Source organism: Berghia stephanieae, chromosome 3 (assembly GCF_034508935.2).
Source record: "Berghia stephanieae isolate SIO BIC M18660-M18661 chromosome 3, UCSD_Bste_1.3, whole genome shotgun sequence".
Classification (NCBI taxonomy): Eukaryota; Metazoa; Mollusca; class Gastropoda; order Nudibranchia; family Aeolidiidae; genus Berghia; species Berghia stephanieae.
The window spans coordinates 35,220,981-35,235,815 of record NC_088362.1 but is presented as its reverse complement, the minus strand read 5'-3'; the positions used below and the strand labels follow the sequence as shown (position 1 = coordinate 35,235,815).

The 14,835-nt window shown below is 38.5% G+C and overlaps 1 protein-coding gene across 1 annotated transcript in view; it reads right to left on the bottom strand.

Annotated features, from left to right (window-relative positions):
* Positions 1 to 14,015, bottom strand: part of LOC144967633 (all-trans-retinol 13,14-reductase-like) — a 36,670-nt gene extending 22,655 nt beyond the window's left edge. Inside the window, exons 1-3 of the mRNA XM_078905146.1 lie at positions 13,599 to 14,015; positions 6,325 to 6,507; positions 6,030 to 6,139 (exon numbers count right to left, since the gene is read on the bottom strand). Coding sequence (XP_078761272.1) covers positions 6,030 to 6,139; positions 6,325 to 6,507; positions 13,599 to 13,815 — 510 coding nt within the window. The 5' untranslated portion in view covers positions 13,816 to 14,015. The remainder of the gene's footprint in view (positions 1 to 6,029; positions 6,140 to 6,324; positions 6,508 to 13,598) is intronic.
* Between the last annotated feature and the right edge of the window lie 820 nt (positions 14,016 to 14,835).

Genomic DNA, 14,835 nt, shown 5'->3' with positions numbered 1-14,835 from the left:
TTCCAACAACTCTCAATCAATACTTTCCGAGAAAAAATAAAACGCTGTAAATGATATTATTAAGCCGTTGAATTGCCATAAACTTTATGCCTGTCCATTTCTGATGATGCCTATGGGGAGCTGCAAGGTCTGGGCCGGACGTCCCGCTTGCTGAAAGGAAATTGATGTGCATTTCGAACCCAACACCTCTCATTTCCAGGTGCATTGATTGCCGCGTAATCCTGTCTGACAGAGATTATTGCATATGGCCTCTCATGCATTATTGTGTCCATAACAGCACCTTCCCGTGGTGTTCCCCGTTTCTACTGAGTTTGTTATGGGCGCGACCGAGTCCCCGGCGGTATAACCGGGCTAGGGAGTAGGTGGGACCCCTTCCTCTTAAGGTGCAGGAGACAGAACCCACCGATGAGTAGTACACGCTCTGCTCTTCACCCACCCACCTCACACTCATTCTGTAGTGTGGTGTCCTCTGTATGTCCTTACTTTTCTTAATCTACCCCTATAGCTCATACTTGTTTCCTAGTGCTGTAACTTTAACACTTCTATACTCCCTCTTTGGTCGGCCTGTGGCCCATGTCTTCTGCATGACTATCTGTGATTGATTGTAATCATGTATCCTTCTTAAAAAATTGAGATTTTTAGGGAAAGGGCTGGTATCCCTTTGTTTAAGGCCCACAGAATCTCTCATCGACACAAATGACCCAGATGATCCTCTGTTTATGAAATATGGCCCTTTAAGCAGAAAGAATAACTGAAATTGATAACTGCAAGCCAGGAAACAGTAGGTGGCGGGGAATGGGCGACCGTCAATCATGAAAGAGACTGTGGGAAAGACAAAATGAAGGCTACTTGACTAAACCCTAAAAAAATTAATTATATGAGGAACATGCATCTGCAGCTCAACTCCTGATGTTATGCAGCTGACAAGGAATACAGGTTAGGCTGGGAAGACAGACCAGAGACTCCCCAGCATGCCATGACAAACAAAAGGAAGCATACGAGCTCGGACGTCGCCTCGGAAAAGGTCCGCGCCAGACAGTGAGTACCCAGGCTGATCTGCGCGAAAAGTCAGCACTGGGACAAAAAATTCCACAAACATTTGAATATTTTACAAATTAACATTTGTGGAATCAGGAATAAAAAGACAGAGCTAAAGAAATTATTAAATGAAAAGGAAGTTCACATTGCTTTACTTCAGGAAACCCTGTATAAAAATGCGATCCATATATTGCTGGTTATACATACTATACCTGCAAATGTGACGACTGCCGTGGTGTTATTACTTATATAAGAAATGACATCACGGGAGATGTTACTTCTAAACCATCACAGAACTCAACCGATGTACAGAAAGTCACCTTATGGCACCTAAATAAGAAATTTACCATTTAAACAACACCCTCCACGGTGTACTATAAACCTAACAGATCTAAACAGTTTCCAATACAACAACACAATAATTGCTGGTGACTTCAATGGCCACTCTCCACTATGGGGATACAAAAATTTAAACAACACAGGAAAAGAACTAGAAAAGCTTTGCAATACAACCAACCTCACCATTTTACAAAATGCAGACTCAGTCCCCACCCTTCTTCACAGAGCTCATATGTCCCTAAGTCATCCCGATCTAACCATCATCTCCTCTGACCTTCTGAATTCTTGTCACATTAAGGTCCTGGATGAAATAGGCAGTGACCATAAACCAATTTTAACACAAATAACAGTTCAAACACAGAAGAAAACATTTGAGCAGAAATCCAAATGGAATTTCAAGAAAGCAAACTGGGATGTTTTCACAGCAACATTAGATGACCAGCTTCCAAAAATTACAGATACATCAAGTGTAGAACATTTAAACGAAGCCCTCACCAAAGCCATTCTTGCAGCTGCAAAAGCAGGAATTCCAAGAGGTAGTCGACAGAATTACAAACCCTTCTGGAGCAAAGAAATTGAAAAAGCAGTAAATGCAAAAAAGGAAACAAGGAAAAACTTAGAGGAAAACAAAACCATTAAAAACAAGATTGAGTACAATAAAGCATCGGCAATTGTCAAAAGAACTATTAACAACGCTAAAAGAAAGAAATGGGCAGACACATGCGCTAATATTGACCTCAATCAAAATGGGAAAAAAGCATGGGCCTTACTTAATAATCTTAACAATGAAACCCCGAAAACCAACCCAAAGCCCATGAAAACTACAGAAGGAACATTGTAGATGACCAAAAAAAAGCCATGATCTTCAACAAACATTTTGCTTCAGTAAACAAGGCATCAAAAAAAGAAGTGAAAAGGACAAAAAATTGATTAAAGACCTTAAACATCAAGAAAAGGCCCCAAAAGCTATCTCATACCTGTTCAAAGAGGGCTTTACCATGTCAGAACTTCACAGAGCTATGAAAAAACTCAAGTTAAGGAAATCTCCTGGACCAGATAAGATACACAATGAAATGCTCTTGCATCTAAGCGTGAGAGGTAAACAGATGCTTCTCAAACTTATAAATCTAACATGGGAGACAGGAATAGTACCAAGGGGATGGAAAAATGCTATTATAATTCCAATCTTAAAGAAAGATAAACCACCCGACGAAACGAAAAGTTACCGACCAATATCTCTCACCTCATGTGTTGGAAAGGTCGCTGAGAGAATGGTAAATAACCGATTATACTGGTGGCTGGAGACATGTGGCCTACTAAATAAATATCAGGCAGGCTTTAGGATAGGGCAAAGAACAGAAGATCAATTGTTTAGATTAAGTCAAAAAATAATTGATGGCTTTCAAGATGGAAAACATACAGTCGCGGTTTTTGTTGATCTCCAACAAGCCTATGACAAAGTATGGAGGAAAGGGTTGTTATCAAAAATGATGGACTACGGAATTGATGGAAATCTCTACTTCTGGATTAAACAATTTCTCAGTAACAGAACAATCCAAACAAAAATTAATAACGGACTGTCAAACAGAGAAGTATTAGAGGAAGGTCTCCCACAAGGATCCTGCCTCAGCTGTACTCTCTTTCTTATTTTTATAAATGATCTACCAGAAGTATTACAGACAGAAAAGGCCCTATATGCTGACGATTTAGTTATGTGGTATACTACGAAGCACCTACCAATAACCTCCAATAGAATAAATGAAGATTTAGAAAGCTTAAACACCTTCTGTGATAAATGGAAATTAAAAGTTAATTGCAAAAAACAGTCTACTCTATATTTACTAAGAGTCATCCTGTTTCCAAGAAAGAAATAACACTCTCCATCCAAGGCCATTGACTCACGAAAGAAGAAAACCCCACATATTTGGGCATACAGTTAGACAGACAACTATCTCTGAACAAACACACTCAGAATGTAAAAATCAAAGCCACAAAGAGACTCCAGTTACTAAAACGACTAGCCAGTACTAATTGGGGAGCAGACAAAAACTCGCTACGACAACTCTATTTAGGCTATGTGCGTTCCGTCATGGACTACAATTTAGCCCTCCAAAATGTAGGTAGTAAAAACACACACAAAACCTTGGACAGAGTACAAAACCAAGCCCTTCGCTTCATCTCCGGTGCCCTGAGATCAACACCCACAGCAGCATGTGAAATACATACTAATGTGGAACCACTTGGACTTCGCAGAGAATCAGCAGTGCTTGAAATGGTTGAAAGATACAAACGAAAGAGGAAAACCATCCAAACAGAATTCTGGCAGAGAAATGGAAACCAAGAACAAGATTAAAACAAAAATCCCTGCTACACATTGCTAACAACTTGAATGAAAGACACAGACTCCCAGAAAACAGAGAAAAATCTATTTTAATCAGTCAAAAACCTCCATACGCCGAACTAAAACTTCCAAAAATAAAGACTAACCTCATAGAAGAAACAACAAGAAATAAAAACAAATCAGATATACAAACATTAGCAATGAAGACAATACAAGAATACCCAGACAACTGGCTACATGTTTACACAGATGGATCTGCCCACAAAGGAACTAAAAATGCTGGGTATGGGTTTGTAGTAGAATACCCAGATAAAACCTGTGATAAAATCCACAATTCTTGCGGAAGCTCCTGCTCAAACTACGAGGCAGAGGCAGTTGCAATAGAAGCCTCACTGCGACACCTCTCTTCTGTTTTCCAGCTAAACCCTTCAAAACTTCAAAACACTGTCATCTTCACAGACTCCAAATCGGTTCTCCAAGCTCTCGATTTAGATAAACTCTCCTCAACGTTCAATAGTTTAAGATCTCAACTAGATGAATTCCTTACAACACACAGAGTAGACTTATCTCTCCAGTGGATACCGGGACATTCAAATATACCAGGAAATGACAATGCAGACAGACTAGCCAGACTCGGATCAACACTTTTACAACCATCAATTCCAGTATCCTTAGACACAGCGAAACAAATAATCAAAACAAATAAGAGAGAAGAATGGATGAACAGTTGGGCAATGAGCACCACGGGTAGATGTATGTTTTCCCATATGACCACTCCTGTAAAGACTGATTGCCTAAATAAGCTCAGAAGACACCAGCAAAGCATCATCTTTCAACTAAGAACACAACACATACCGCTCAACAACCATTTAAGCAAAATTACAAAAGACACATCCCCTTCCTGCCCCTATGTCAACACCCCAATGAAACAGTAACACACCACTTGCTTGAATGTCAACCTCTTGAAGACCTGAGATGCACATTCCTCCCACCAAATCCAAGCATCAGTAACACACTTTATAGTCACCTGGAACAACTACAAAAGACATCTAACTTCTACGTCATGGCACAAGACCGAAGGGCTAGAGCTCAGGTGGTCGCTGGTTCGGATAAGTAAGTAAGTAAGATGATGCCTATAATAGGTTCAGTATCAATGTCGTCAGTGTCAGTTATGGTAAGTATAGACGATATTTGGTCCTTTTAAAATGTTTTTATTTCCCTTGGACTGAAAACACAGTTCCTTTAAAATAATAACTGGTAACATAATCAACAGCTAAGATTGTGTAACACAGAAATGAAGGAGCACTTTATGTGCATCAAATTATAATTATGTTTAAAATAAAACAACATCAAAACTTGAGCTTTAATATAGCACAATATCCACTTAAAGTACCCAAAGCACTTTTTAAAGTAGCAATGACTCTATTTTTGTGGGAAATACTACGCTTAAATCTACAATTTACAAAGGGTCTCTAGCTAAGAGCAATACTTCAAATGTAAGATGAGACTCGACATCTGTAAGGCAATATTAAATTTTTTTTCAACAGATACAACGCTGTTAACGACTAGGTACTTATTTTACACCAGAGTGCGGTGAGAGAATGTGAATAAAGAGCATTTTCCAAGGACTGAACTATGTGCCACTCAGAGCGATATTCAAACCCAGGACCTTCCAATCCGAAAATGAGTGTTTGTTTGTTTGTTGCTTTAGGTCTCTTCCAACACAATTGAGGTTATATGAGAGACCGCTGAAACAAAAAAAACAAGCAATCTAACAAAAATAGTACAAATGTCAATCAAAATCATAACCTAAAGATATCATAAGCTAAATTATAAATAACCAAGAACAAACAGGCAGAGGATTTACAGGAAAAAAAATATCCCCTGTCAAAAATACAATCACAAACCAAAGAAGCAGGATAGGCTAGTAAAGAGAAGAAGAAACGACATCACTATCGGATCGTACACCCATGCGAACATCATAGGTATATGATTCAAGGGTGATGCTCCCATCCAACCACCCGCGAAAATGAGTGTCATACCATTTGATCACATACCTGCACAATAATAATAATACTAATAATACTAATAAGAAGAAGAAGAAGAAGAAGAAGAAGAAGAAGAATAACAACAACAATAATAAAAATGTTTAATAATAATAATTATAATAATACAATGATAATAATAATAATAATAATAATAATAATAATAATAATAATAATAATAATAATAATAATAATAATAATAATAATAACAATAATAGAGTACAACAATAAGGAAAACAGCCCTGGACTTTAGACCCACAACCCACCATATCAAATGCATCATCCATTTTGGCCCAGCGAAGCTGTCCACAGGTCATGGAATCAAGAAGGACTCGATCCACAGAACCATCATGCATATTTCCAATGTAATGAATACCTTCAGGATAGATTTTAAAAATCAACATGTCAGATTACAGATGTAATAATAATAATAATAATAATAATAATAATAATAATAATAATAATAATAATAATAATATTAATAATAATAATAATAATAATAATGATGATGATACAAATAATAATAAAATAAAGAAAACAAAAAGACTTCCGGCACTGCACCTGTGTCAAATTCAAATCCCTTCTCCACAAACGAGTGGCAGCATCCACCAGCTTGGTCATGTTGCTCCAGTACCAACACTCTTTTGCCTGCCCTGGACAGGAGTACTCCAGCCGTTAGACCACCGACGCCGCTACCGATGATGATGGCATCCAAGTCATCCGGAACTTTCCCAGGTTTGAATTCTGGTGATGGAAAAAAATTTTTTAATAAATAAATAAAATAAAATAAAATAAAAAGAGTATTTATATGGCGCAATATCTACTAAGCTTGCTAAAAGTGCTTTAAAGGGGGTCCCAGCCAACAGCAACGCTTAACATGTAGGACGAGACATGATGTCTCTTAGGCGATATTACAATTTTATGGGTGTAAGTTGGTTAGGCCAAAAAAGCCTGAAATCTGATTCTAATAAATTAAAAAAAGCTTGAAACTTATTTTGAAACGTGACATTGCCTGAAAATGGTATTATGATGAGGTGATCTAAATGCCGGAAATAAAATTGATTCCAAAAAGCCAGAAATCCAGATTAAGCTGGAAATATTGCACCCCATGCAATTTTTTCGGACAGAGACAATGCTGTTAACAGCCAGGTAATCATTTTAGACCTGAGTACAGTGAGAGAATGTGAGAAAAGAGTCTTTTCCAAGGACTCAACAATGTCCCGCTCACAGTGGGGCTCTAACCCTCTGGTCCGAAGTTGAGTGTCATATCACTAGACCACATAGTCGCACAAATAATACATATAATTGAATCATTAAATACCAAAACATCATTAAACACTCCACAAAGTCAGAAAATTCTTGTCTTGACATCAATAAGAATCACCTGTGTTGTTCAAAGTGAGTAAATTGGAGGTTAATAATCTTGTGCAGAGAAAAAATAAAAATGCTTGAAGCAGACTCGACCCCAAGACCTTCCTGGCCATAAGGGATTATGCTAACAACTCAGCCACCTCATCCCCTGGAAAAGTATTAATAACAGATATAGAAGGGGGATAGAAGATACAGGAGGAATGGTCCCCGCCTTGCACGAGAAGTCAAAAGTTGCCATCTGTTGCCGAACAAGTAATAAAATTATCATAACTGCCAGTTTCATGGCTGGATTATATGAGACATGGGGGTCCTGATAGCTCAATTGGTAGAGCACTCGCTTCACATGTAAAGGGACCAAGATGGATCCCAGGTACAGTCAAGATTTTTTCTAAACCCCCTGTCCACCCTGCAGTGATTGGGTAGTTTGTTCAGTTAGATCTGGTGGAAAGTACATAGCAATAGACTAGCGTCCTATCCAAAGGATAGCAAGCAATTGCTATTGTCCATATAGAAACAGAGATAAACTCCGGCTTCATGGGCCTAATGGTTCTGAAGGACTCCTTTAAAAAAATTTTTTAATATGAGATAATGATGATGATTGAGACAATCGCCAACTCGCTTAATCTTAAAACCTACTATGTTGGTATACACAAACATCGATGCGGATATGTAGTCTAGTGGTATGACACTCGCTTTCGGATCGGAAGGTCCTGGGTTCAAGCCTTGCTCTGCGTATAGTTGAGTCCTTAGAGAAGGCTCTTTACGCATTTTCTCTCACCGTACTCAAGTGTAAAATGAGCACCTGGCCGTTAACAGCGTTGTCTCTGTCCAAAAAATTTTTGTAATATCGCCTAACAGGCGGCATGTCTCGTCCTAATGTTAAATGTTGCTGTTGGCAAGGACCCCTTGTAAAGCGCTTTGAGCACACTAAGTGAATATTGCGCTATATAAAAGCTCAACTTTAATTCACAGCTAACACCGATATTATCCGTATAGACTTTTCTACTGCAGGCAGAGATCTGGGTGTCAACTCTCAAAACATGTCCAAAGTCCTTTCCTTTGTTTGCTGAGAAATTAAAAGCTGGAGGTGTCCAAACAAACCAATTATGATGAAGAGAAAAATAAAGTGAGCAAATGTGATTCATATAGAGCATTTATATAGCGCAATATCTACTTAACGTGCTCAAAGAGATTTACAAGAGATCCCTGACCAACAGCAACATGTAACATGTCGAACAAAACATGACACCTGTTAGGCGATCTTACATTTTTTTCCCCGACAGAGACAACGCTCTTGACGGCCAGGTACTCATTTTACACCTGAGTCATATACAAGGGGACAACAATTTCAAAATCTAGAAGATTAGTCACAACACTTTTTAAGTTCAACTTGAACAAAAAACACACCTCAAAAATTGAATAAATATCCCTAAAAAAGTAATCTTTCAAAGCCATTAAGCCCATGGAGTAGGAATTTATCCTGCTTTCCACTGTGTCAAACAGACAAAAGTTTGCTACCCTTTGGATGGGACACTAGTCTTTTGCAAAATACTTTCCACCATATCTATCAGACCCAGCTACCAAATCACGTCTGGGTGGACAGGGGTCAGAATAAATTCTCTACTACATCAGGGACTGATCTCTATCTCTTTGCATGAGATTCGATGATACGACCAACTGAGCTAACTTCCTTATCACCCTGGAAACATCACAGAGATGACCCAAGGTGGAAGGCAATGGAAATTCATAACTGTATATTAATCAACAAGTTATTTAATGCATTTATTTATTTATATGTTTATTCATTTTATCTATTTATTCTGGTATCTGTCAATTAATAGTATTTTACGTCCACTTGCATGCTTTCTGTTACCAACATGATTTATTAATATCTTTATTTTAACCCAAAGACGTACACAAATAATAAAGTATTAAAGTATTATTATTATTATCATCATTATTACTATTATCATCATTATTACTATTATCATCATTATTATTATTATTAATACTATTATTATTACTATTATTATTATTATCATTATTATTATTATTATTATTATACTATTATTATATATTATTATATTATTATTATTATTATTATTATTATTATTATTATTATTATTATTATTATTATTATTATATAATCATTATTATAATATTATTATTACTATTATTACTGAGTGGTTCGGAGTCAACAATCATAACTACACACGCATTTTATTTTTATTTATAGATTTATATAAATCTTTAGCTAACCCACCATATCACAAGATAGGCTGAGTGTTGATATCACTAATATCTCAAGGCTGATATCCATGCCTCTGCACAGGATTGATTGATAATCAAGCAACTATTTAATGTAATTTAAGCAGTAAACTGCCTTACTCTTGACAGACATGAATTTTAAATTTGGCCGGAAAACCCTGTTTCTCTTCAAATATCGATCGATTTGTTAAATGACCCTCATCTTGGCAAAAACTCTCAAACCTTTTGACTTTAATAAGAAAGACCTTGTGAGGACCCAGGTTTGAGAATTTTTGCCAAGATGAGGGTCATTCAAATCGACCTGTATTTGAAGAACAAGTTTTCTGGCCAAATTCTTACATAAGTGTTTTTCCAGAATATGGCAGTTTACTGTAACAGAACAGAGTCCATTGTATAATCTCCATGTATGAGGTGTGATTTAGATTGCTGTACAAACTAAATAATAAAATAAATAATTATGAACAATGATATAGCGCATTTCCACAGATTTACCATACTCAATGCACTTTACGTTTCATGTATTCTCTAACCAGGCCAGGTGGACCCCATATTTCTATTTCATACAATACCAGTTGCCTGTTAGACATTCTTTATGTACAAGTCCAAACATTCTCACAGTGTATATCAGCCATTGCCTATATCCATGTATTCATTCACACCTGAATCAAGTGGGTTAATGTGTGTGTAAAGTGCCTTACCCAAGAAAACAACGTTGTGACCAGAATAATCCATGGCACAGTCACCAATAGCTGATAGCTCAGTTGGTAGAGCACTTGCTTCACATGCAAAGGGACTGAGATTGATCCCAAGTAAAGTCTGAGATTTTTGAAAACCCCTTGTCTAGACAACAATGACTGGATAGTTGGGTCTGTTAAATCTGGAAGAAAGTACTTTATGATCGACAAGCGTCCTATCCAAAGGAAGAAATTGCTATTGTCCGTTTCACGCTATAGAAACTGAGATAAATTCCGGCTCCATGGGCCTCACGGCTCTGAAGGAGGATGGTCACCCATTCAGCCACTGAGCATGTTTAATATTGCTTGAGCAACTGAGCCACACTAAAGACCCACTTGTTGAATTTAGATTCGTTTGCAAGTATTTCAAAAGCCAGGTTTTAGGTGATTACAAGACATGGTTCTATCTGTAAGATGTATCGACATGTCTGTTTTTTAAAACAAACAAAAAAATGTGTGCATTTATATAGGGCAATATCCACTTTTGTGCTCAAAGCCCTTTACAGGGGATCCCTAGCCAACAGCAACACTTAACATGTAGGATGAGACAATAACGCCTGTAAGGCAACATTATAATTTTTCTGACAAAGACAAAACTGTTAACGATTACGCCTGAGTGGGGCGAGAGAATGTGTGTAAAGGGCTTTTTTCAAGGACTTAACAATGTGTTGCTAAGGGCGGGAATCAATCAAGGACACCTTCATGTCCAAAGGCAAGTGTCATACCCCAAGACCACATAGCTGCACAAAAATGTGTGTGTAGAGCAATTGTCCTGCACTTTGAACTGAGTGAAGTTTAGATGCAAATTTAATAAATGAATCATTTCCTTTGTATAATATATATCAAAACCAATGACTTATGCAACCCACCTTATAATGCACCACCTTTCCCTATACTCACATACACACACACGACTGCATTTTCTTATTAATGAAAAAACATTTTAAAAATTAAGTATCACTGATACTATCAGAGTACAATATAGTGGAAACCATTCTCCACCTAGAAAGCTAAGGTCTTTAATGTATTAAACGGTGCAGGAAAGAGAGAGAGTGACAGACAGGGAGACACACACACACACAGAGAGAGAGAGAGAGAGAGAGAGAGAGAGAGAGAGAGAAAGAAAGAAAGAGAGAGAGAGAGAGAGACAGAGAGAGAAAGACAGAGAGAGAGATAGTTTGGCTTGACATGAATGTGAATTGGCAATATGTGGAAACCCTTTCATCATAATAGTTTGGTACTAGATGTGAGGACAGCTATGAGGTCTTGCAGTGTGGATATGTGGTCTTGTGGTATGACACTCTCCTTCACGTTGGACGGTCCTGGGGTCAAATCCCACTCTAAACGGGGATTAGTTAAATCCTTTGAAAAGGCTCTCTACTCACATTCTCTCACCGCATTCAGGTGTCAAATCGGTCGTTTACTACAGTGATATTCCTGCCGAAAAAAAGATTGTAATATCGCCTAACATGCATCATGTCTCATCCTAGATGTTAAATGTTGCTGTTGACTAGGGATCCCTTGTAAAGCCCTTTGAGTTTGAGCACGTTTAGTGGATAATTTCCTAATTTCATCATGATAAGAAAATCATCCATGGTTCAAATCCAAACACATGTAGTTTGTACAAAAGGAGGTGGAGATGGGGGGAGGGCACATTAAAGAGGGAGTCAGCACATGGTTTAATGTGTGGCCCAGCCTCCTTTTATTTTCGTTTATAGAACTGGTTTTTTTTATGTTGAAAAGGCAAGTTTTTTCTTCTATTTATTTATTGCTTGCCTGTTTTTGTTGTTGCTGTTTTTGCTTTTATTATTTAAGGGGGGGGGGGGGGGGGGGGGGAAGAGAGTGGCTCTTTATAATCACGCCAAAATATGTCAGAAAAGAGATTGCAAGTTATCGGCCGGTCGCCCACACAAAATTTAATTAATTTTTTTTTAACAATATTTTTTAGATTTTTGCTAGGTTAAAGGTGTATTCATTTATAGAAATGTTCCTTCATGTTGTGGATTGGTTGTTTTTTGGGTTTTTTTTTATTTCTTTATTTTTTTATATATTGGTTTGTTTGTTTTTAGGCCTTGTAGCTAACATTATTATCATACCCCCCCCCCCCTTGTGTCAGCTCACAAGAAACAGAGACGACGATAGAGTGGAGACCACCTCAGGCCTCATCCTACCATGCGTTAGAGGTGGGGCAGGGCCAGTGTCATTTAATATTAGATAATAGTGAATGCGGAGCTCTGTTCTAGGTACGGAGAGAAAATTATAAACTGATGATGCAGGGGGGGGGGGGTAACCCACAAGAGACCATGATACGAGATCAAAGAGAAAAAGCCGCCACACTTGGATGGTGTTTTTAAAACTATCCTATTTTCTTTCTTTTTACTTTTTACCGACACTGATGCAACCTAAATGTGTTGCAAGCGCCATAAAACTCTTCACAAACAAAAGCTTTGTATTCGCCGTTGTACTGCATTGTACTCAACAGTAAGTACCCCCCCGAAAAGTAACCAGATTTTTGGAACTACATAGAGAAAATTGAAGAACAAAAAGAAAATTCAAATTCAAATACCTTTTGTGTTGGGAAGCTGATAACTCTCTCTCTCTCTCTCTCTCTCTCTCTCTCTCTCTCTCTCTCTCTCTCTCTCTCTCTCTCTCTCTCTCCCTCTCTCTCTGTCTCTCTCTCTCTCAAAAAAACAAACAAAAAACAACAAAAACTGCCCTCCCCATCAACATCATAACAGTACAAGTACAAGAAACAGTTCCATGGTTTTGAGTCTGAAGACCAAAATCGTGTTTTCCTATCAAAAATCTAAAAATATTGTTAAAAAATAAAAGTTAAATTCTGTGTGGGCGACCGGCCGATAACTTGCAATCTCTTCTCTGACATTTGTTTTGTGTGGGTGGGGAGGGGGCGCAGGATTATTACCTAAAAAATAACCAACCCCCCCCCCCCCCCACCACACACCCCCCCCCCCCCCCAAGCCCAAAAAAAAAGGAAGAACACCAATAAAAACAAACAGGCAAGCAATGAATAAACAGAAGTATAAACTCGCCTCTTTAACTACATAAAGAAACAGTTCCATAAACGAAAATACAGTTTTACGCCGGGGGCCAAGATCTTGGTCTCCCTAGCCAAAATCGACCAATTTGGCTAGGGCTAGGGAGACCAAAATCTTGGTCTCCCTAGCCTCTACCCTAGAATATTCTCTTGATAGAGTCGAGTCTAGACACATTAGTAGAAACGTGAAATTTGTCATTCTCTTCGTAAAACCGAAGTCTCACAATCACACCCAAGTCATTTATTGAGTTGAATGAAACTTAAATTTTAAATCCGTCCAATACTGAGAGTAAATATTGAGTTGTTATTTGTGGCTGGTCTTGGACTTGGATCTTTGTCGTGGACTTTGGACACATTTAATTTAATCTTATTAAAATTAAAAGTTTAAAAGATCGGATCATTCTTACTTTGTTTGATAACAGCATCTCTTGCTTTGGAATCGTGGACAAAAGGTTCATGAGGGCGTCTGTAGTCTTTGCTGAAAGGGTTTCTTCCTTTCTTTGGTCCAAAGAAAAACACAGAAATTAAAAATACCACGAAGTACAAACCAAAAGCTCCGAGTAATGTCAAAGGATAATTTGACAGGAATGCGAAAAACTGTCTAAGTCCTATGTCAATCGCCATGTCCACGAAAGTAACTTTTGTAATTTGTAACTTCTGTTAAAATTACCGACAGTCCAAGAACTAACTTTCACGACAGTGTTCCACAGAAGGTCAGTCGTGGTCAGTCAGAGTGCTCAATGCCACCAACACTGTCCTAAATACCTTCCGTCCTCAGCCTTGTCGAGTGTCGAGTGTCGAACGGACGCCGAACGAGTGTCGTCAGCGAGACTGCTCTGACTGTGTATAGACTCTAGTGTTGGGTTATTTGATCGCTTTTACTCGATCGACGACCGAGCGCCAAGCCACGAGTCAGTGCTCGATCTCAATGCCGGAAGAGCGAGTTAGTAAAACGATCACTCGATCGTAAAACGATCGGGCGGGTTGTGAGCTTGAGACGATCTTGACACGTGAGACGAGCTTGAGACGATCAGGATTCGAGCGAGCGGAGGGGTAACGAGTGTTTCGAATCATTTCAAATTCAAACGATCACAGTTTGCCATCCGATACCAATCGCCAATGTTTGCACACGGTAGTCTGTGGTTCTTCCACAGCCCTCACTCCTTGTCAGATGTTAGTGTGTCTGGGTGGCAGTGGCAGGGAAATTCGTATAGGTGTATCACGCGTGTGTGACAAGACTTCATTAAACCTACTAAAGTTTGACTATCACACACACACCCCACACATACACACACACACACACACACACACAACAAAGGCTATTTCTATGACACACACGCATCCCTCTATCAATGAACACTCCTACAGTAGTGCGGCTATGTGGTCTAGTCATGACGTAACTATAGGTAGTACTCTAGTCGACCATGGGTCTCGTGCATTATAATGGTCTAGTGGTATGACACCCGCTTTGGATCGGAAAGTCCTGGGTTCAAGCCTCGCGCTCGGTGCATAGTTGAGTCTTTGGACAAGGCTCTTTACTCACATTCTCTCACCGTACTCAGGTGTAAAATGAGTACCTGGCCGTTAACAGCGTTGTCTTTGTCTGAAAAATTGTAATATCGCCTAACAGGCGGCATGTCCCGT